This window comes from Carassius auratus, unplaced genomic scaffold, assembly GCF_003368295.1.
Source record: "Carassius auratus strain Wakin unplaced genomic scaffold, ASM336829v1 scaf_tig00022130, whole genome shotgun sequence".
In the NCBI taxonomy this organism is placed as follows: Eukaryota; Metazoa; Chordata; class Actinopteri; order Cypriniformes; family Cyprinidae; genus Carassius; species Carassius auratus.
Genome location: NW_020525166.1, coordinates 25893 through 47807, shown reverse-complemented (window position 1 = coordinate 47807; position 21915 = coordinate 25893). Strand labels below are relative to the sequence as shown.

Genomic DNA, 21915 nt, shown 5'->3' with positions numbered 1-21915 from the left:
AACATGGGGGTAAGTGATTAATGACAAAATTGTAATTTTGGGGTGGAGTATCCCTTTATGCTAACTGAGACTTGTTAAAACACTTGTATATCATTGCTCTTTTGTTGATTTTAATTGGTTCGATTGTGCTCCTTTGTAAGTCTTTGGATAAAAACGTCTGCTAAATGTAAATGGTAACACTTCACAATAAGATTCATTAGTTAACATTAGTTAACTAGTGTAGTTAACATGAACTAAGAATGAACAATACTTCTGCAGCATTCATTAATGTTAATTTCAACATTTACTAATGCTTTATTAAAATCAAGCCGTTTGTTAACAGTTAATGCACTGTGTTCTAACGTGAACTACAAATGAACGACTAACATTAAAAAGATAAATAAATGCTGTAATACATGTATTGTTCGTGCTCATGTTAGTTACTGTCGCTTGTCGCTCAGTTGTTGTTGTTTTTTTCTGTTATTTGGCCCAAAGTATATTAAGATTGAGCGCTTCTCACAAGCTATTACTGTGACTTGACAACAAACACTTCTCCCCTCTTCAAATACAAAAAAACATTAGCCCTTATAAATATAGTGTTTCTTGATAAAAGAAAACGCTGTACTTATTCAATCAACAGTTCTTTTATTTACGAGACGCTCCAAACTGTGCGCCGCACTTCATTTGCTAGAGAGGCGGGAACTCGGGAAGAATAATGAGGTTTGACTGACAGTTTGAGGAGCCAATGATGTTACGAGGTTTATTGGCGGTGGCGTCACTTTTACCGGTCCAGGATCAGTGATCATTAGCAGTTATATTTCCGATTTGAGCGTGAGTTTCAGAACTGCTTTCGACAATGTATCGTTAGAGACTACTTGTCTTTTGTTGATCAAAAAAGAGCTTAGCTACTGTAAAGCTGTTTTTACGCTACCACTACGCTACTGAGAAATGTTTTTAAACTATAGCGTCACTCGGCTATACTTGTAGCTACTGCCCATCACTGACAAAGTATACCACAAGAACAACATACAGTATGTTCAGTATCTTAAGGAAAGAAATTACAGAAATGACAGGGTAAGTTGCATTTTCGAAATAAAACTGTAGATTTAGGAATTTATTATAGGGATTTGAAGTGTGTATCTTTTTCTTTGTGGGGAAGGGACCTGTTAAATAGGCTATTAAAAATTATTGAAATGCTATTTTTCTGAAATATTTCATAAAAGGATTTTATGTAAATATGAAACAATGGATTGAACAGTAGGAAACATTTACAATATGTGTATCTTTTAAAAATGATCCAGAAACAGGGACAATAATAAATGCCATGTTGACCATTGTTAGGTTGGGAATGAACATTTAGACAGTAAATTATACTGTATATACATAATACTTTATACATTCCAGTCCAGTGGATGATCACAAACAGAACTTTGATTTTGTCATGTGATCTGCAACAATCTAGAATTTGGCTGACAGAGCGAGAACAAAACCAAAAGTTTTCAAAAAAACCTGGATTCAGTTCCCTGAACACAAGTCCCTCTGTACTTCTGCAAGTTACCTTTAATACTTACATTTTAGTTATTTGGAGTATGAAGGGATTTCAGCTTGATTTAAATTTCGAAATTGTAGGCCTATGACAGTTCCAGGAGTAGCCTATACCTTTTTTTTAATGCTTTACTAATTAAATACAATAAGAACATGGGGTATTACACATTATCAAATTAACATTAGCTGCCAGTGAAAAATAGAGAGGATTTTAAATTTGTTTGTTTGTTCCAAGAGATCTACATATAATTTAAAATAGTGGAAGGCAATATGACCAAAATCTTATATCATGAATATTGGACAGCTTCCCCTTTAAGACCGAAGTCCGGATCCAATTTACTGTTACATATGCAGAGGGTTAGTTAGAATTTTTTGAAGCATCGAAAATACATTTTGGTCCAAAAATAGCAAAAACTACGACTTTATTTGGTATTGTCTTCTCTTCCGTGTCTGTTGTGAGTGAGTTCAAAACACTGCAGTTTAGTGATATCCGATTAGCGAACGAATCACTCGATGTAACCTGGTAACTGGTTCAAGAAGATCCGATATGGATCCTATATGGAGTGACGATATGGGGAAGTGAGACCTCTAGTGGACACCCAGGGATACAAAGACCAGACACTGTGACATTACCCCCAATCCCCATCCCCCTAAGGAGCAGCTTCCAGATGCTCCTCAAAAATCAAACCAAAGAGACCAGGAGGGAGGTGGAATGGTGGAGGATCAGGGGGAGGGATGGGGGACGGGGGGACAGGTCTATGGAGGGGAACAGGGACAGGAAGTGAAAAAAAACAACAAAACAAAACAAGGAGACCTGGAGGGATTTGGAATGGTGGAGGTTTCAGGGGGAGGGACTGAGGGCCAGGTCCATGGAGGGGAACAGGGGAAGGTAGTGAAAAAAAAAACAACAAAAACAAAACAAAGAGATCAGGAGGGAGGTGGAATGGTGGAGGATAAGGGTGAGGGATGGAGGGCCCGGTCCATAGAGGGGAACAGGGACATGAAGTAATGGCTTAGCAGGTAGCCAGGGTGGATCAGACAGTTTAGGGGGCCAGGACAGATCAGAAAGTTCAGGGGCCCAGGGCAGTGCTGACAGAGCAGGAGTCCAGGGTGGAGCAGGTGGAACTAGAGCCCACCACAGCCGAGCAGATGGGACCGAAGCCCACCAGGGCAGAGCAGAGGACCACCACAGCCGTGCAGACGAGACAGAAGCCCACCAGGGCGGAGCAGAGGACCACCACAAATAATTTAATGTTTGACATTTTCTGATCGAAGTAATGAAAATTCAGTAAAATTTTTAACCACAATGATACAACAAGATAAGAAAAAGTTGGGCAAAGATAAGTCTCAAATATAGAAATTAAAGTATTGTTAGTTATTGATTTCAGCATCAGAGTACTGACTTAATGTGTATTGGTAACTCAGACCTATTTATTTTTTGCATAGCACAGTAAGGTCCACCCTCTACCACAGCATGCATTATGATATATAAATATTTGACTCTCTTTGTTTTCTAAAAATGGCTTAACTTGAAGTGCTGTAAAAAAATAAAAAATACAAAAAAAAGTTGGAAAAAGTTATTTTAAGGTACTTTATGAGTACCCACTCCCACTCGGCCAGACCCTATCCATTCCTTAAACAACAGGGTCCCCGGCCCAAGTTAGTGCTGGATCCTGCGCCTCAGGTGTCATCCTGATCTGCAGAACAGGAAGAGGAGGGGGCAAAGTCTTGCTGTCGTGGGACATCCCCCAAGCAGCCTCTGTTGTGCCTCCAAGCACCTTTTAACTCCCGGGTACTGACGACAATGTGTTTGTGGTATATACCATTATGAAATCTGGGCCCATTCAAATAGTGCCCACACAACCCATGGCTGTTACAGTGAGAAAAAAATTCTCTAATTTCTTCTTCAGCCTCCTGGTCCCCACAAGGAGACCTGTTGCTCGAACCGATGCAATCCCTTGCCACACAGGCCGATGCCTGGCAGGCCATCCACAGAGTGTCAGGCTGGGTTTTGTGGAGGAATCTGGGACATCTTTGGCAAGGCAGAAGTAAACCTCTTTACCTCGGAAGGCAACTCTCATTGCCCAGTTTACTTCTCGAAGGAAAGGAATGTGTTGGCCAACGACTAACCCAACCTCCTCCTTTATGCTTTCCCCCCAATCTCCCTGATTCCACATGTTATCAGGTGAATCAAGGAACAGAAATACAAGGTTCTGTTAGTGGCCCCACTCTTTAGGATCCAACACTGGTTCGAAGAGCTGTGTTGGCTGCTCTCAGCAGCTCCGTGGTCCATTCCCCTGAGACGGGACCTCCTCTCTCAGGTGAACAGAACGATATGGCACCCTCAGCCCGAGCTGTAGGCTCTGGACCTTTGGCCTCTCGATGGGAGCCTGCTGACCTCACAGAGAGCATACTAAACACAATCTCTCAGGCTGAATGACCATCTACTATACACCCTTAAAGTCTACGTGAACCGGAAGTTGCAAATGACTTTTCTCCAGTGTTGGGATGTATTTCAGAGAGAAACGGAATACTGAATGAGGAAAAATAGTGGGTGTGGCTTTATTTTCCAACTAGCACCTGATTGGATATAGAAAAGTAGGTGTTTCATTCAGAAATGGAAGCAGATCTTAACGCAAACAATAAATTTTGTGCTTGAATTTAAGCATTCGAGCACATCCGTGACCTATCTGTTATGCCTCCTTCCTCGAAATGTAAAAATTCGACCCATCTGGACAGTAACGAGAGAATTTTAGGGAATGGGAAAAGTGTTTTGTGAGTGCCACAACCAAAAATGCACCTCCTCGTCATCTCTCGTCATCAAGATTACAAAGCCAAACTATTTTTTTGTGTGGATTGACTTGCATGGATTAATTGTTCACCACAAAACGATCAGTTTAGGCAAACAAAGTAAATATGGTCAATTTTGGTATGTCTTCTCTGCCTGGTGTACAACCAACAGCACAGACCAAATTTCCTACGACATACACTAATTTGCAAAAGTCTTAGGCACATTAGTATTTTCACCCCAAAGAATGGTCTTTGGCCAGTTATTTATAACCGCCCGTCTTAGTGTTTATGATATGGTTTTACTCTCTTATTACGATGACACCTAACCAGGTGTTAAGGCTAGGTATCACTCAGTGTGGTTAATTACCTAAACATTGAAAATTTTAAAAACAAGCAACTTGCTCCCATTGAATTGAATCTCTGTAGAGTGACCTTATTTATAAAATGTCTTTGGTTTTTGTAGTAGATCAAACATCAAGAAAAAAAAGTATCCAAAACACTGTCTCGTTATAGTTTGAATGGATTTGTTTTGATTAAACTTTCCTCCACTTAATTTTTGACAATACTATTGACTTGATTGCATAGACATTATTGGAAGAGAACTGAACAGAACTGGACAATAAATCAAAGATGAACTGATTTTGACTGAAAAATTTACTGTTTATTATTGTCTTCTCTTTAGAGCTGCTTTACAATAGATTTAAATTTTGTTCGCATTATTGATACACTATTTCCCTGTTTAACACTGAAATGCTGCTTTGACACAATCTGTATTGTATAATGACAGTTTTATTTTTATCCTCTGCTATTTGTTTCACTAGGAAAAGATCAGACTCGGAAGCATCCAGCTCTGTGTCTGTGAAGAGTGACCATTCAATAGGTGGTGTACCAGACTTAAGTATGGAAACAACATCCCCTGCAAAAAGGTAATTTCATGTGTCTGATAAGCTGCTTCACTCTTACTATCAATATAGTAAAGATGTAACAAAATGTATAGACTTATGGCAAAAAGAAAAAAATAAATCCCTTGTCCAGGGACTTTTTTTTTTCTTTTTTGCCATGCATTGTTCATAGAGCTCATAAATTGTAGCGGTGCCTCAGGTGTTTGCAGTGTGTATACAGCATAAATATAACGCGAAAGCACATTAAAACAATGCATGAGCGCGAATCTCTCTGTTCGCACGCAGATTTCCTTTGCGCTGTCACAAAACCAGACGTGCTTGCTCAGATACACGGTGCTCTGCGCGGAGAGAGTGTGCGCACTTAAAATGTGTCTCCTATCACTTAAACTGTGTTCTGTGTGCTCACAACTCTCTCTATGCTCATGTGTTAGATATTAATTATTTTCGCACGTTTTTATTTCTAGCCTTTTACCGCGTGCAGTTTGAACGCTGTGATCTGTTAACATGCGCTTGGAAAAAAGGCGCATCACAGACAGTGTGTAAACCTGGAGTTAGGCATATGCCCAGTCTGTTCTGTTCTCGCGCTAGGTGCGTTGCATTCTGATTGGATCGGATAGCATACTATGGGAGGTCAGGGCCACGGAAAATCATGCTATGAGGCGATTTAGAAACATGCACGCTCAAATAGTGATTTTATGATGATTTCTATTAATCGCACAGCACTAGAATGGACTGGAAATGAACAGAAAATAATTTGGGAAAACCAGACCAGGCAGAGCTCAGCAGCGGATAGATAGTCACCGGAGCAAGCAGTCAGGAGGAAACACAACAGCCATTTATGCATGTTTGAATTTGTTGTTCTGTAGCATATGCAGCAAAAATATCTGAGATAAATTGGTGGTTTATTCTTAAACCAATCAGAAAGCTCGAATAGTGGAAGCATAGTAACAGTTTAATATTTTTTTTTTGTTATTTAATTATATATATGAAATGATGTTATTTTATGACTTTTTTACATATATTAACAATATTATTTCTTTTAATATTAATTGGCGGCCCACCTGCAGTACCACCGGTTGAAAACTACTGCACTATGCCATTCAAAAGCTTGGTATATATAGAAATTAACATTTTTATTTAGCATACCGTGATGATAAATAAAAATGATTTATACAATAAATGTTACAAACAATGCTGTTCTTTCGATTTATTATCACTGCATTGGGGGAATTTCCTTCAGTTGAACGAAAATGACAGAGATTATCCTATTTGACTGCGAACCAAAAATTAACAAATCCAGTGGTCTCTTGGGGCATTTTCAGTCAAATAATTACTCCTGTGTGAACAATCTGGGGGTCATTTTTGATGCCGACCTGAAGTTTCGACAAACAAATAAATTCAGTGGTCAGGGCCACCTTTTTCCAGCTAAACCTTTTCAAGCCATTTTAAAATATCAAAAACCTACCTCATTTCTCAGGCTTATTCTTAATTTGAGTTTACCGTATGTTTCTCTTAATTGCTAGGAGTTGTAGTTTCTTTGGGATATAGTAGGTTTTGATCTTTTCTTTTTAATATATATTACAATTTTGTTTAAATGTTCTTGTGTCACGATTGGTATTGGGAAAACACAAAGAGAGGGTAGATCCAAATGCAGGTAAGGGTTTTATTTAAACAGAGGGATAAATACAAAATAAACAGTCATGAGAGACAAATCAAACAAAAAGGGAACCGGATGAAACGGGGAACTCGGAAGAACGGGAAGGTAGAGGAAGTCTGGTGGAACGAGAGAATGAGACACATAGGGTAAGGCAAAGCAAGACTGATGGACCTGAAACGCAATGACATCAAACAAGGACTCCGTAACATAGACTAAGACAGACTGGGTATTTATACACAGAAGGATAATTGGGAAACAGGAGACAGGTGGGGTGAACAATCAATCACGTAACAAGGAGGAAGGTGACCATATAAGGGAACAGGAAGTGATCTGGGACAGACACCGTGAGAAGGAGGACATCTAGTGGAACCCCGGGGAACAACAACCCAGACACTGTGACAGTACCCCCCCTCTACGGAGCGGCTACCAGACGCTTAAAGACAAAACATGACACAGAGACCAGGAGGGAGGCGGACAGGTGGAGGCTCAGGGGGAGGGACGGAGGGCCAGAAAAGGAACACAAGGGGAACAAACACCAGAAATGATACATAAAACCGGGAGACCAGGAGGGAGGAGGACCGGAGGAGGTACAGGGGGAGGGACGGAGGGCCAGACTAAACTAAAAGGAACAGACAGAAACAGAACTCAAAAAAAAACACAAAACATAAGTCCATGAAGGACATGTTGAGGCGTCCACTAGGACGGAGCAGATGACCACCACAGCCGTGTGGTCAAGGCCAGAGCCCTCCAGGGTGGAGCGGAAGGCCACCATGGCCTTGTGGTCAAAGTCAAAGCCCTCCAGGGCGGAGCGGAAGACCACCACGTCTCTGTGGTCGAGGCCGGAGTCCACCAGGTCGGAGCAGAAGACCACCACGTCCTCATGGTCATCACCAGAGTCCCCCAGGGTGGAGCGGACGACCACCACGGCCTTGTGGTCACCGCCTCGGGAACTGTAACGGACACCGCCTCGGGAACAGCCTCGGGAACAACATCGGGCACCGCCTCGGGAACAGCATAGGGCACCGCCTCGGGAACCGCCTCGGGAACCGCCTCGGGAACTGCATCGGGCACCGCCTCGGGAACTGCATCGGGCACCGCCTCGGGAACTGCATCGGGCCCCGCCTCGGGAACTGCATCGGGCCCCGCCTCGGGAACTGCATCGGGCCCCGCCTCGGGAACTGCATCGGGCCCCGCCTCGGGAACTGCATCGGGCCCCGCCTCGGGAACTGCATCGGGCCCCGCCTCGGGAACAGCATCGGGCCCCGCCTCGGGAACAGCGTCGGGCACCGCCTCGGGAACTGCGTCGGGCTCCGCCTCGGGAACTGCGTCGGGCTCCGCCTCGGGAACTGCGTCGGGCTCCGCCTCGGGAACTGCGTCGGGCTCCGCCTCGGGAACTGCGTCGGGCTCCGCCTCGGGAACAGCGTCGGGCTCCGCCTCGGGAACTGCGTCGGGCTCCGCCTCGGGAACTGCGTCGGGCTCCGCCTCGGGAACTGCGTCGGGCTCCGCCTCGGGAACTGCGTCGGGCTCCGCCTCGGGAACAGCGTCGGGCTCCGCCTCGGGAACAGCCTCGGGAACAGCATCGGGCACCGCCTCGGGAACAGCATCGGGCACCGCCTCGGCCTCGGGAACAGCATCGGCACCGCCTCGGGAACTGCATCGGGCACCGCCTCGGGAACTGCATCGGGCACCGCCTCGGGAACTGCACCGGGCACCGCCTCGGGAACTGCACCGGGCACCGCCTCGGGAACTGCCTCGGGCACCGCCTCGGGAACTGCCTCGGGCACCGCCTCGGGAACTGCCTCGGGCTCCGCCTCGGGAACTGCATCGGGCACCGCCTCGGGAACTGCATCGGGCACCGCCTCGGGAACTGCACCGGGCACCGCCTCGGGAACTGCACCGGGCACCGCCTCGGAACTGCACCGGGCACCGCCTCGGGAACTGCACCGGGCACCGCCTCGGGAACTGCATCGGGCACCGCCTCGGGAACTGCATCGGGCTCCGCCTCGGGAACTGCATCGGGCACCGCCTCGGGAACTGCATCGGGCACCGCCTCGGAAACAGCATCGGGCACCGCCTCGGGAACTGCATCGGGCACCGCCTCGGGCACTGCCTCGGGCTCCGCCTCGGGAACTGCCTCGGGCTCCGCCTCGGGAACTGCCTCGGGCTCCGCCTCGGGAACTGCATCGGGCACTGCATCGGGCACCGCCTCGGGAACTGCATCGGGCACCGCCTCGGGCACAGCATCGGGCACCGCCTCGGGCACCGCATCGGGAACCGCATCGGGCACCGCCTCGGGAACCGCATCGGGCTCCGCCTCGGGAACCGCATCGGGCACCGCCTCGGGAACTGCACCGGGCACCGCCTCGGGAACTGCACCGGGCACCGCCGGAACTGCACCGGCACCGCCTCGGGAACTGCACCGGGCACCGCCTCGGGAACTGCATCGGGCACCGCCTCGGGAACTGCATCGGGCTCCGCCTCGGGAACTGCATCGGGCACCGCCTCGGGAACTGCATCGGGCACCGCCTCGGAAACAGCATCGGGCACCGCCTCGGGAACTGCATCGGGCACCGCCTCGGGAACTGCCTCGGGCTCCGCCTCGGGAACTGCATCGGGCACTGCATCGGGCACCGCCTCGGGAACTGCATCGGGCACCGCCTCGGGCACAGCATCGGGCACCGCCTCGGGCACCGCATCGGGAACCGCATCGGGCACCGCCTCGGGAACCGCATCGGGCTCCGCCTCGGGAACCGCATCGGGCACCGCCTCGGAAACAGCATCGGGCTCCGCCTCGGGAACTGCCTCGGGCTCCGCCTCGGGAACTGCCTCGGGCTCCGCCTCGGGAACTGCCTCGGGCTCCGCCTCGGGAACTGCCTCGGGCTCCGCCTCGGGAACTGCATCGGGCACCGCCTCGGGAACTGCATCGGGCACCGCCTCGGGAACTGCATCGGGCACCGCCTCGGGCACAGCCTCGGGCACCGCCTCGGGCACCGCCTCGGGAACCGCCTCGGGCACCGCCTCGGGCACCGTCTCGGGAACCGCACCGGGCACCGCCTCGGGAACCGCACCGGGCACCGCCTCGGGAACCGCACCGGGCACCGCCTCGGGAACCGCATCGGGCACCGCCTCGGGAACTGCATCGGGCACCGCCTCGGGAACTGCATCGGGCACCGCCTCGGGAACTGCATCGGGCACCGCCTCGGGAACTGCATCGGGCTCCGCCTCGGGAACTGCATCGGGCACCGCCTCGGGAACTGCATCGGGCACCGCCTCGGGAACTGCATCGGGCACCGCCTCGGGAACAGCATCGGGCACCGCCTCGGGAACAGCATCGGGCACCGCCTCGGGAACTGCACCGGGCACCGCCTCGGGAACTGCACCGGGCACCGCCTCGGGAACTGCACCGGGCACCGCCTCGGGAACTGCACCGGGCACCGCCTCGGGAACTGCATCGGGCTCCGCCTCGGGAACTGCATCGGGCACCGCCTCGGAAACAGCCTCGGGCTCCGCCTCGGGAACTGCCTCGGGCACCGCCTCGGGAACTGCATCGGGCACCGCCTCGGGAACTGCATCGGGCACCGCCTCGGGAACAGCATCGGGCACCGCCTCGGGCACCGCATCGGGAACCGCATCGGGCACCGCCTCGGGAACCGCATCGGGCACCGCCTCGGGAACCGCATCGGGAACCGCCTCGGGCACCGCCTCGGGAACTGCATCGGGCACCGCCTCGGGAACTGCATCGGGCACCGCCTCGGGCTCCGCCTCGGGAACTGCATCGGGCTCCGCCTCGGGAACTGCATCGGGCTCCGCCTCGGGAACTGCATCGGGCTCCGCCTCGGGAACAGCATCGGGCACCGCCTCGGGAACAGCATCGGGCACCGCCTCGGAGACAGCATCGGGCACCGCCTCGGGAACTGCATCGGGCACCGCCTCGGGAACTGCATCGGGCACCGCCTCGGGAACTGCATCGGGAACGTTCTCCGGGTCCTGAGGAACAGTAGCTGCCTGTCTCCTCCTCCGCCCTCTACGATGGGGAGTCGGTGGCGTTGAGTCGGCCATCTTGTGCTGTGGTGCTGGGCTGGCGGCCATCTTGGGCTGTGACGCTAGGTTGGTGGCCATCTTGGGCTGTGGGGCTGGGCTGGTGGCCATCTTGGGTTGTGGGGCTGGGTTGGCGACCATCCTGTGCTGTGGGGTTGGGGTGGCGGCCATCTTGTGCTGTGGGGCTGAGCTGGCAGCCTTGTCTGGACACTCTGGTGTGGTTGTTGCATCCCACTGGGCACGATGGTGCAGGTAATTGGTAAACCCCCAAAAGTCCAGTATCTCTAACCCCTTCATCTCCCATAGAGGTAAAGGATCATCCAGGCAATTATTAAATAAATCCTTTAGTGCTGCATCATTGTAACCTAGCCCGACTGCCATAGTCCAAAACAATTGCGCCAGGCCACCCACCTCACTTCCCTCTTGATGAAGGGTGATTAAGTTCCGGAATCTTCCCCTCCGTTCCTCCATGGTGGCCGGGGAACCGATTCGAAATCCCACACCGCTGGATCTAGGCATGACGGAGTCCTTCTGTCACGATTGGTATTGGGAAAACACAAAGAGAGGGTAGATCCAAATGCAGGTAAGGGTTTTATTTAAACAGAGGGATAAATACAAAATAAACAGTCATGAGAGACAAATCAAACAAAAAGGGAACCGGATGAAACGGGGAACTCGGAAGAACGGGAAGGTAGAGGAAGTCTGGTGGAACGAGAGAATGAGACACATAGGGTAAGGCAAAGCAAGACTGATGGACCTGAAACGCAATGACATCAAACAAGGACTCCGTAACATAGACTAAGACAGACTGGGTATTTATACACAGAAGGATAATTGGGAAACAGGAGACAGGTGGGGTGAACAATCAATCACGTAACAAGGAGGAAGGTGACCATATAAGGGAACAGGAAGTGATCTGGGACAGACACCGTGAGAAGGAGGACATCTAGTGGAACCCCGGGGAACAACAACCCAGACACTGTGACATCTTGTCATGATTGGACTGAATCCCTTCCAGCCGTTTTATTTGTGTGTACTTACATTCTTGTTGTTTTAATGTGCTATATAAATAAATTTGACCTTGACCTTAACCTGAGTTGTGTTTTATAGTTAATTAAGTGGAAAAATCTTACAGGGTGAGGAAGCAGCATGTTAGTTTTATCTTAGTGTCTATAGCCCTTTTTGCACGGGATTAGTATTACTTGGTGACCTCCAGTCCTTTATAATAATTGCGGAGGATGTCTTTGATCTTAATCTTGTGCGAATCTGTAAATCAAAATTCTCCCACTAATGACCTACCATAATTCACTGAACACAGAGGACCTGTGATAATATTAGTACCGTGCGAATCGGCATTTCTGTGATTGGGCCAGCATTTGGCGGGTCGTATATTATTTTTCATGGTTTTTGTTTCCTGTGCTCCTTTTTAGCCATCTTTGTGAAGAATGGAGCTGCGTTGGAGTATTTGGTAGTATTTTGGGTGCTGTCATATCATTACACCATAAAATTTGCAGAATGAGAAGGCTGAAAAGGTTTCGAGGTTAATGTGTTACAAATAAACCAAGCATAAAGCTTGAGTTATTATTTTAACCTGGTGAAATGTAAATGACCAGGCGCACACGACCATATTAGTTTTTTTATTTTTATTTTTTTATCCATCCTAACCGGACCATAGAACGAGACTCACAAACCCTTGACATCCGGGTATCCGGGAGATAATTCAGTAAATTCGAGTAAAATCACAGGCTTTGCTTATCCCGTGCGAATGGACCACACGAAATTCCGATGTAGGGGGAGGGGTAATTTCAAAATCTGACCTGATTTTAAAATTTCTTTGGCTTTGTAGTAGATCAAACATCAAGAAAAATGTGTCCAAAACACTGTCTCATTATAGTTTGAATGGTTTTTGTTTTGATTAAAGGGGGGTGAAATGCTCGTTTTCACTCAATATCCTGTTAATCTTGAGTACCTATAGAGTAGTACTGCATCCTTCATAACTCCAAAAAGTCTTTAGTTTTATTATATTCATAAGAGAAAGATAGTCTGTACCGATTTTTCCCGGAAAAACACGACCGGCTGGAGGCGTGACGTGTGGGCGGAGCTAAAGAATCACAAGCGCCAGTAAGCTTTTGCGTTGAGAGCGTTTGGAAGCTGTGACATTACTGTGAGGAAAAAAACATCCAAAACAAACCATGGCTAACAGTCAGATTCAGCGTATATTTATGATCCAGAATCAGATCCAGAGGCTGAAATTTAACAAGAGCAGCATCAGCAACGACGTCTCTATGTGGTATGTACTGAGCGGTTTTGGAAAATGACTAAGTTCCACTTTATGTCGTCTTTTTTTTTTCTTTTTTTTTTAAGCTGTACATGTGGAAAGTGCAGTTTGATGACAACATTGCATGTTGTTTACTTGATGTGCTTTCCCGCCGATAGCTAAGTTAACAACACAGAGATATTTGAAGCAGTTTTACTCACCGCATGCGCTTCCAACACACGATCGTGACGCTTTTTCGTTGGGACTGCATTATCCTTATAATAAACGATGTGCAAATCCGGCGTCAAACTGGGCCTTTTTTGTTAAACAAGCATCTTCGAAATGCAGGGAACAAACAAAAACACTTGCACAACTCCGTTGATGCTCTGTAAAAATAAACTCCATCCCCTGGTCCCTTAATGCAGTTTTTTTTTTTTTGGTAATCTGTGCAGGGTTGTCTTGCCCTGGCAACCAAAAACACACTTCTTTTGTGACATTTCGCGACGCTCTCGCTCTGATCAGTGAATGCCTGTGCTCTCAGTGCTCTGCTATACGTGAGCGCGCGCTCTTCCGGCAGACGTGCCCTCAGGACCCATATAAGGAAATTCCCGCTCCATCTAACGTCACACAGACTCATACTCGAAAAAAACTTTCCGACTCTTGTGACAAACCGGAAGGAGTATTTTTGGAACAGAAATACTCCTTCAAACGTACAACTTAATTTTTGAAACTTTGTCCATGTTTAGCATGGGAATCCAACTCTTTAACAGTGTAAAAACTCAGTATGAGTTAAACTTTCCTCCACTTAATTTTTGACAATACTCTTGATTACTTGATTTCATAGACATTATTTTAAGAGAACTGAACAGAACTGGACGATGACGTCAATAAATCAAAAAATTGACTTTATAATTTTCCTCTTTTTAGAGCTAATTTACAATAGAATTTAATTTTGTTTGCATTATTTACAAACTATTTTCCTGTTTAACACTGAAAAGCTGTTTTGACACAATCTGTATTGTATAAAGTGTTATAAAAAAGTGACTTGACTTGACTAAACTGTAAACACAAAACATATTTATATAAGATGGAGGGACTTTTCTGAAGTGTTATTTTTTTCCTTTGCTATTTGTTTCAGTAGGAAAAGATCAGTCTCAGAAACATCCAGCTCTGTGTCTGTGGAGAGTAATCATTCAATAGGTGGTGTACCAGACTTAAGTATGGAAACAACATCCCCTGCAAAAAGGTAATTTCATGTGTCTGATAAGCTACTTCACTCTTTAATGAACTCAACCTGGAGATTCTTTCCAGTAATACAATTGCAACTAAACCGAAATATATAAATCCATCTAGTGTTGTCACGGTACCAAAATGTCAGTATTCTGTACCAATAAGAGGTGAAAATCCACGGTTCTCAGTACCAATTTTGGTACCAATCCAAAACACAAAAATATGCTAATATAAAAAAAATATTTTTATCACTAAAAATAAAAAAATAAAATCAAAGATGAACTTATTTTGACTGAATAAATTGACTGTTTATTATTGTCCTCTTTTCAGAGCTGCTTTACAATAGATTTAAATTTTGTTTGCATTATTCACACACTATTTTCCTGTTTAACACTGAAAAGCTGCTTTGACACAATCTGTATTGTATAAAGTGCTATAAAAAGTGACTTGACTTGACTAAACTGTAAACACAAAACATATTTATATAGGATGGAGGGACCTGTATTCTGAAGTGTTATTTTTTTCCTTTGCTATTTGTTTCAGTATTAAAAGATCAATCTCAGAAACATTCAGCTCTGTGTCTGTGAAGAGTGATCATTCAATAGGTGGTGTACCAGACTTAAGTATGGAAACAACATCCTCTGCAGAAAGGTAATTTCATTTGTCTGATAAGCTGCTTCACTCTTTAATGAGCTCAACCCGGAGTTTCTTTCCAGTAATACAATTGCAACTAAACCAAAATACATTAATCCATCAATAGTTGTAAAAAGTAAAAATTCACAGATATGTGTTTAATTAGCATTTGTAGCATTAACTTATAGGGCCCTATCATACACCCGACACAATGCGACGCACCGCGCAGCACAAGTATGTTTGCTAGTTTCAGTCCATCGCTGTTTGCATTTTCCCGTCCAGCACCACGTCGTTTAATTAGCAAATGCATTTGCGCAAATTTGTGCACCCATGGCGTGCTAGTTTGAAAAAGAGGTGTGTTCAGGCGCATTGCTGGCGCATTGCTATTTTATTGAGCTGAAAATAGACCGCGCCATAGATCAACTCAAACCTGGTTGACTCAGACCTAAAGTCTGGCGCAATGTTTTTTCGAACATGTTCTGTTTGCTCAAACATGAGCAGCTCCATTTAATCTCGGTGACGTTTTCTGTCTTAGCGCTTGCCAAATTCCGCTGTGTAAATAGCAAATCCATCATGGCACGAGTGCAACTGGCTCTTAAAGGGAATGGAAGATGAGACTGATTGGTTTATTGCACGTTACGCCAAAAAAAACACCCATTACTCATTAAGAGTAATAGGGACACCTCATTGAAAGTGACGTGACGTGACATACAGCCAAGTATGGTGATCCATACTCAGAATTTGTGCTCTGCATTTAACTCATCCAAAGTGCACACACACAGCAGTGAACACACACACACACACACACCGTGAACACACACCCGGAGCAGTGGGCAGGCATTTATGCTGTGGCGCCCGGGGAGCAGTTGGGAGTTCATTGTCGTGGTATTGCCGGCCCAAGACTCGAACCCACAACCCTAGGGTTAGGAGTCAAACTCTCTAACCACTAGGTCACGACTTCCCCCAGTATACCATGCGCCCTGGTGCACCAACTGTTTTTTCCGTCGTTAAAATAGCAAAAATGGATCTGGACACGCACTGAGTGCACCTGCGCTGTGCGCTTTACACTTTGCGTTTAGATCGTTAAAATAGGACCCATAAAGTGACTGAAGTACCTCTCTGTTCTTTGTGTCTTTAGTGAAAGTTCAAATTCAGAGTTTCTTTTTTTTTATGTTCCGGGAAATTATGGTGGAAACGCATCATTGGATGCAGGAGTGTCCGGCTCCACTGGAAATAACTTTCCAAACAGTTCAGAGATTGGTGCCTTTTTTGCTTGAGGATTATTATTGCTGAATGCCACATCTAACTGCTTCATGTCATAGTTCATACGCGGGCCGGGCCTCCCGCCTGTTTTAGACTTCTCCTTACTTCTCGACTTCTCGAATTTCGGTTCCTTGCCGCTTGCTTAGTTGGGGTCACTTCATCTACAGCGATATCGTTGACTTGATTGCAAATAAATGCAAAGACACTATTTAAACTGAACAGAGATGACATCACTGAATTCAATGATGAACTGCCTTTAACTGTCATTTTGCATTATTGACACTGTTTTCCTAATGAATGTTGTTCAGTTTCTTTGACGCAATGTATTTTGTTTAAAGCGCTATATAAATAAAGGTGACTTGACTTTTATATTTTAGACATCCATCAAATAGTGATGATGGCCTGTCTAGCCATTTCCTCATTAGACACGCAGAGAAGAGCATCTTCACAGATTATGATTATAATGAAAGTTTTTGTTTTAGATTTGTTTTATTTGGTTAAGTAGTCATTTAAAGCTTTCTATAGATATATTTATTATGTCTGTGAGGCATGTTTTCACTGAGTGTTGGTTAATTTTTGTATGAGTTATGAAGGATATCTGTCATTCTTCACAAGGGAAAGCGGCTGCATATCTAGTGCCATGAAAACATCTATTGCCTTTGTAATTGTTTGAGCACAGTCAGAGTTAGCTTGTAGCTTCATTCTGAAGGCAGTGGGAAAAGTTACCTGTTTTTGATGCTTCTTACGTGCGCCGCTAATATCAATGCTGAGGTGATGCGCTTGCATCTTAGACATGTTTCCTGTCGTATAAGTAAGTTTTGAGAAACAGTTACGACAGATTGTGTGTGCTTTGTCTACGACACAAATTCCATTCCTGTACTCCACTATAAAACCAAAATGTTCCCACACAAGAGACTTAAATGTGTCCAGGGGATCTGCAATCTCAGACGGAGCAGCCATCCTGCGTATACTGTAGGTAACCGAGTGTGACGCTCATTCCCAAGTCACGTGACATGACATGCACTTGGAAAACAGTAACTTTGGAATATAATATTTAGAACAGCATTTAAAAAGCTCTTATTAGTCGTTACCAATACAATTTAATCACAAAGTGATCCAAAAAAAGAAAAAAGGAATTTACATAAACACCCTTCATTTTCTGCTTCATGTAAAACACCTCACTCAAAAAAAAAAGTGCTCAAAATACTTAACACATTCACATGTTTCAAAGCATCAACGTGCATAATGAGTACAAAGGTTGGCTGGCAACATGAGGCTGGGAAGTGATGTACAAAATAAAAAAGTAAAAAATAAATGTAAATAAAACAAACTTCTAGCCAGTCAGTTTCATAACCATCATTTAGTCTTAATTGCGCTGGCCGCTAAGCGGTGGTACAGCAACTGTGTCGACGGGACGTGACGTCTCTGTTCCCTCCTTCAGGGAACGATGGATACCATATGTAACAGAGACTTTCCCTTTCAGTCGGTCACTCTTGACATCACGTTGGTGACCGACGAATTGGGATCCCTACCAACGCACTCTAAAGCTATATTGTGGACTATACACATACAAATACTGCTTAGGTCTCAATATGGAACCCAGCTTTCCACGGTTCTCACAGATTAATTGTGAAAGGCCGGAGCCAGACGTTCCACCATGTCTGGCTCCCGAGTGTGATGGGGGAACTTAACAGGGTCTACAGTACGGACACTCTGTAGCAGTTTTAGCAAGCCAACACTAACCAGGGCCTCTCGGTGCCACTACCCGTTTGAGCTGAGAACACAGGAGGATACCGGCTCTACACGAAGGCTATAGAATCTAGTGAACTTGTTAGATGTCGCCCAGCCCGTAGCTTTACAAAAATCTGTCAATGAGGCATCACAAGCCAGCACCCAGGAGGATGCAACACTCCTAGTTGAGTGAGCTCACAACATAAATGGGCAGGGCACACCCTGTGCCTGATAAGCCAGGGCAATGGCATCCACAATCCATTAGGTGATCCTCTGCTTAGAGACGGGTTCACCACCTGGTCTTTGAGACTTATAATGGGAACCTTAGGCACGTAGCCAGGCCGGGGCCTCAGGATTACCTGGAAGTCAGCTGGCCCAAACTCAAGGCACAAATAATGGAAATGTAATGGCGGTGAGACTCCGGACTATGGATCACCGCTGGGACAGATGTGTCACGATAATATCAGAAACATGGCTACATGAAAACATCCCGGATACAGCTGTGGAGCTAGCAGGTTGTGGTGTTTATAGATCAGACCCCACATTACAGTCTGGTAAGACGAGAGGGGGAGGATGTGAGTTTATAAATAACAACTAGTGTAAGGATGTTACTGTCATGGAGAGGCATTGCTGTGCAGACATGGAATTCCTACTGCTAAAATGCAGACCGTTTTTTTCACCCTGGGAGTTCACTATTGTGTTTGTGGCTGCTGTGTATGTCCACCCACGGGCTAACGCTAAGTTAGCCATGAAAAAACTGTAAAAGGCTATCAGTGCACAACAAAACAGGCTACCTGACAGTTTCTTCATTGTGGCGGGAGACTTTAATCATTCAAATTTAATGTCAGTCCTACCTAAGTGTCACAAAAATATTAAGATTGGAATGAGGAAGGGAAAAACACTGGATCAGGTGTATATGAATATAAAGGGGGCCTATAGAGCACTGCCAGCCCCCCACCTCGGTCAATCTGATCATCTGGCTTTTTTCCTGAGACCAACATACAGAACTGTTGCTATCAGAACTAAATGCTAAATCAAGACTGTGCAGATCTGGACTGAGGAAACAGAATCTGCACTACAGGACTGTTTTGAAGATACTATGTAGGAGCTCTTTGATCATGCAGACATTGAGGAATACACCACCACAGTACTGTCATACAGTACATTAAGTTCTGTATTGAAAATACCACCCAGACTAAACATGTCAAACTGGTCCCTAACCAGAAGCCCTGGTTTAACAGAAATGTATGTACTCTTCTGAAAGCTAGGGATGCTGCCTTGCGATCTGGGGACTAGGAGGCCTACAGGAAATCCAGAGTTGACCTCAGAAGAGGGATCACTTCTGCAAAGAAAAATTACAAGCTGTGCATTGAACAGCATTTTAAAGAAAATAATCATCACAGCATGTGGCAGGGAATCAGGACAACAATGAACAATACAGCAAACTATGGTCCACACTCTTCTGCTGACCCTTCTCTTCCAGACCAGCTGAATCTCTTCTTTGCCCGCTTTGAGGATGGAGCCAGTGTAGGACAGACCATCGTCAGTGCTCATGTGGACAAGCAACCAATCGTACTAGATCAGCACCAGGTCAAGCGGGCCTTGCAGAACATTAACATCAGAAAAGCACCTGGACCAGATGGGGTCCCAGGACGTGTACTAAAGGTATGTGCTCAACAGCTTGCAGTTGTTTGGACTGACATATTTAACAGGTCACTGAAGGAGGCTATAGTTCCTACCTGTTTAAAGACTGTTACCATCATACCTGTTCCAAAACAGACAACTGTTGCATGCTTGAACGACTATAGACCAATAGCATTAACATCAGTTATAACTAGATAGTAAAGTTTGTTTTCAAACTTTAAGTTGGCTTGAAAAAGCCTGGCCAGAAAGTTAGAAAAATGTAGAAAGTTTGAAAAGCTTAAAAAGTTTTAAAAATGTAAAAGTTTGAAAAGTTAAGAAGTTTAAAAAAGAAAGTGATTAACATATTACTAGCATTATAAGCAAGTGACTACCATGTCGTTAGCATGATTAGCAAAGTTGTTAACATGTTTCTAGCATGTTGAGAGCATGATTTTAGCATGATTAGCATTTTGCTAGCATGTTTCTAGCATGTGACTAGCATGTTTCTAGCATGATTAGCATGTTGCTAGCATGTCGCTAACATTTTGCTAGCATGATTAGCATGTTGCTAGCATGTTTGTAGCATGATTAGCATGTTGCTAACATGTTTCTAGCATGATTAGCATGTGGCTAGCATGTTGTTAGCATGTTTCGAGCATGATTAGCATGTTGCTAGTATGTCGCTAACATTTTGCTAGCATGATTAACATGTTGCTAGCATGTTTGTAGCATGATTAGCATGTTGTTAACATTTTAGTAGCATGATTAGCATGTGGCTAACATGTTTCTAGCATGATTTTCATGTTGCTAGCATTTTATTAACATGATTAGCAAGTGACTAGCATGTCGTTAGCATGTTTGTAGCATGATTAGCATTTTGCTAGCATTTTGCTAGCATGATTAGCATGTTGCTAGCATTCCACTAGCATGTTTGTAGCATGATTAGCATTTTGCTAGCATTTTGTTAGCATGATTAGCATGTTGCTAATATGTTTGTAGCATGATTAGCATGTTGCTAGCATGTCGCTAGCATGTTTGTAGCATTATTAGCATTTTGCTAACATGTTTCTAGTATGATTAGCATGTTGCTAGCATGTTGCTAGCATTTTTGTAACATGATTAGCATGTTGTTAGCATGTAACTAACATTTTGCTAGCATGATTAGCATGTTGCTAGCATGTTTCTAGCATGATTAGCATGTTGCTAGCATGTTTCTAGCATGATTAGCATGTGGCTAGCATGTTGTTAGCATGTTTCTAGCATGATTAGCATGTTGCTAGCATGTCGCTAACATTTTGCTAGCATGATTAGCATGTTGCTAGCATGTTTGTAGCATGATTAGCATGTTGCTAACATGTTTCTAGCATGATTAGCATGTGGCTAGCATGTCTCTAGCATGTTGTTAGCATGTTTCTAGCATGATTAGCATGTTGCTAGCATGTCGCTAACATTTTGCTAGCATGATTAGCATGTTGCTAGCATGTTTGTAGCATGATTAGCATGTTGTTAACATTTTAGTAGCATGATTAGCATGTGGCTAGCATGTCTCTAGCATGTTGTTAGCATGTTTCTAGCATGATTAGCATGTTGCTAGCATGTCGCTAACATTTTGCTAGCATGATTAGCATGTTGCTAGCATGTTTGTAGCATGATTAGCATGTTGCTAACATGTTTCTAGCATGATTAGCATGTGGCTAGCATGTCTCTAGCATGTTGTTTGCATGTTTCTAGCATGATTAGCATGTTGCTAGCATGTCGCTAACATTTTGCTAGCATGATTAGCATGTTGCTAGCATGTTTGTAGCATGATTAGCATGTTGTTAACATTTTAGTAGCATGATAAGCATGTGGCTAGCATGTCTCTAGCATGATTTTCATGTTGCTAGCATTTTATTAACATGATTAGCAAGTGACTAGCATGTCGTTAGCATGTTTGTAGCATGATTAGCATGTTGCTAGTATGTCTCTAGCATGTTTTTAGAATGATTAGTATACAACTAGCATGTTGCTAGCATGATTAAAATGTGACTAGCATGTGGCTAGAATGGCTAGCAAGTGACTAACATGTTTCTATGCTAATCCAGGTAAAACCAGTTGATTCAGTTAGAAACCAGCTAAGACCAGCGTGACAGTGGCCAAAACTACTTTAAAACCATGTTAAAAGCATGTTTTTGACATGATTATCAAGTTACTAACATGTTGTTAACATGTTTCTATGATAATCGAGCTAAAACCAGTTGATTCAGTTAGAAACCAGCTAAGACCAG

At 45.2% G+C, this 21915-nt stretch overlaps 1 protein-coding gene and 1 long non-coding RNA gene across 2 annotated transcripts in view; both read left to right on the top strand.

The window, feature by feature from the left end:
* The first annotated feature begins 694 nt into the window (after positions 1-694).
* Positions 695-14414, top strand: LOC113077297 (uncharacterized). Its single transcript, XR_003281289.1, has 3 exons — positions 695-1053; positions 5136-5240; positions 14307-14414. It is a non-coding gene; the product is annotated as an uncharacterized LOC113077297 (long non-coding RNA).
* Positions 14415-14951: 537 nt separating this feature from the next.
* The window catches only part of LOC113077295 (NACHT, LRR and PYD domains-containing protein 4-like), a 31290-nt gene continuing 24326 nt past the window's right edge, over positions 14952-21915 (top strand). The window contains exon 1 of the mRNA XM_026249716.1: positions 14952-15049. Coding sequence (XP_026105501.1) covers positions 15024-15049 — 26 coding nt within the window. The 5' untranslated portion in view covers positions 14952-15023. The remainder of the gene's footprint in view (positions 15050-21915) is intronic.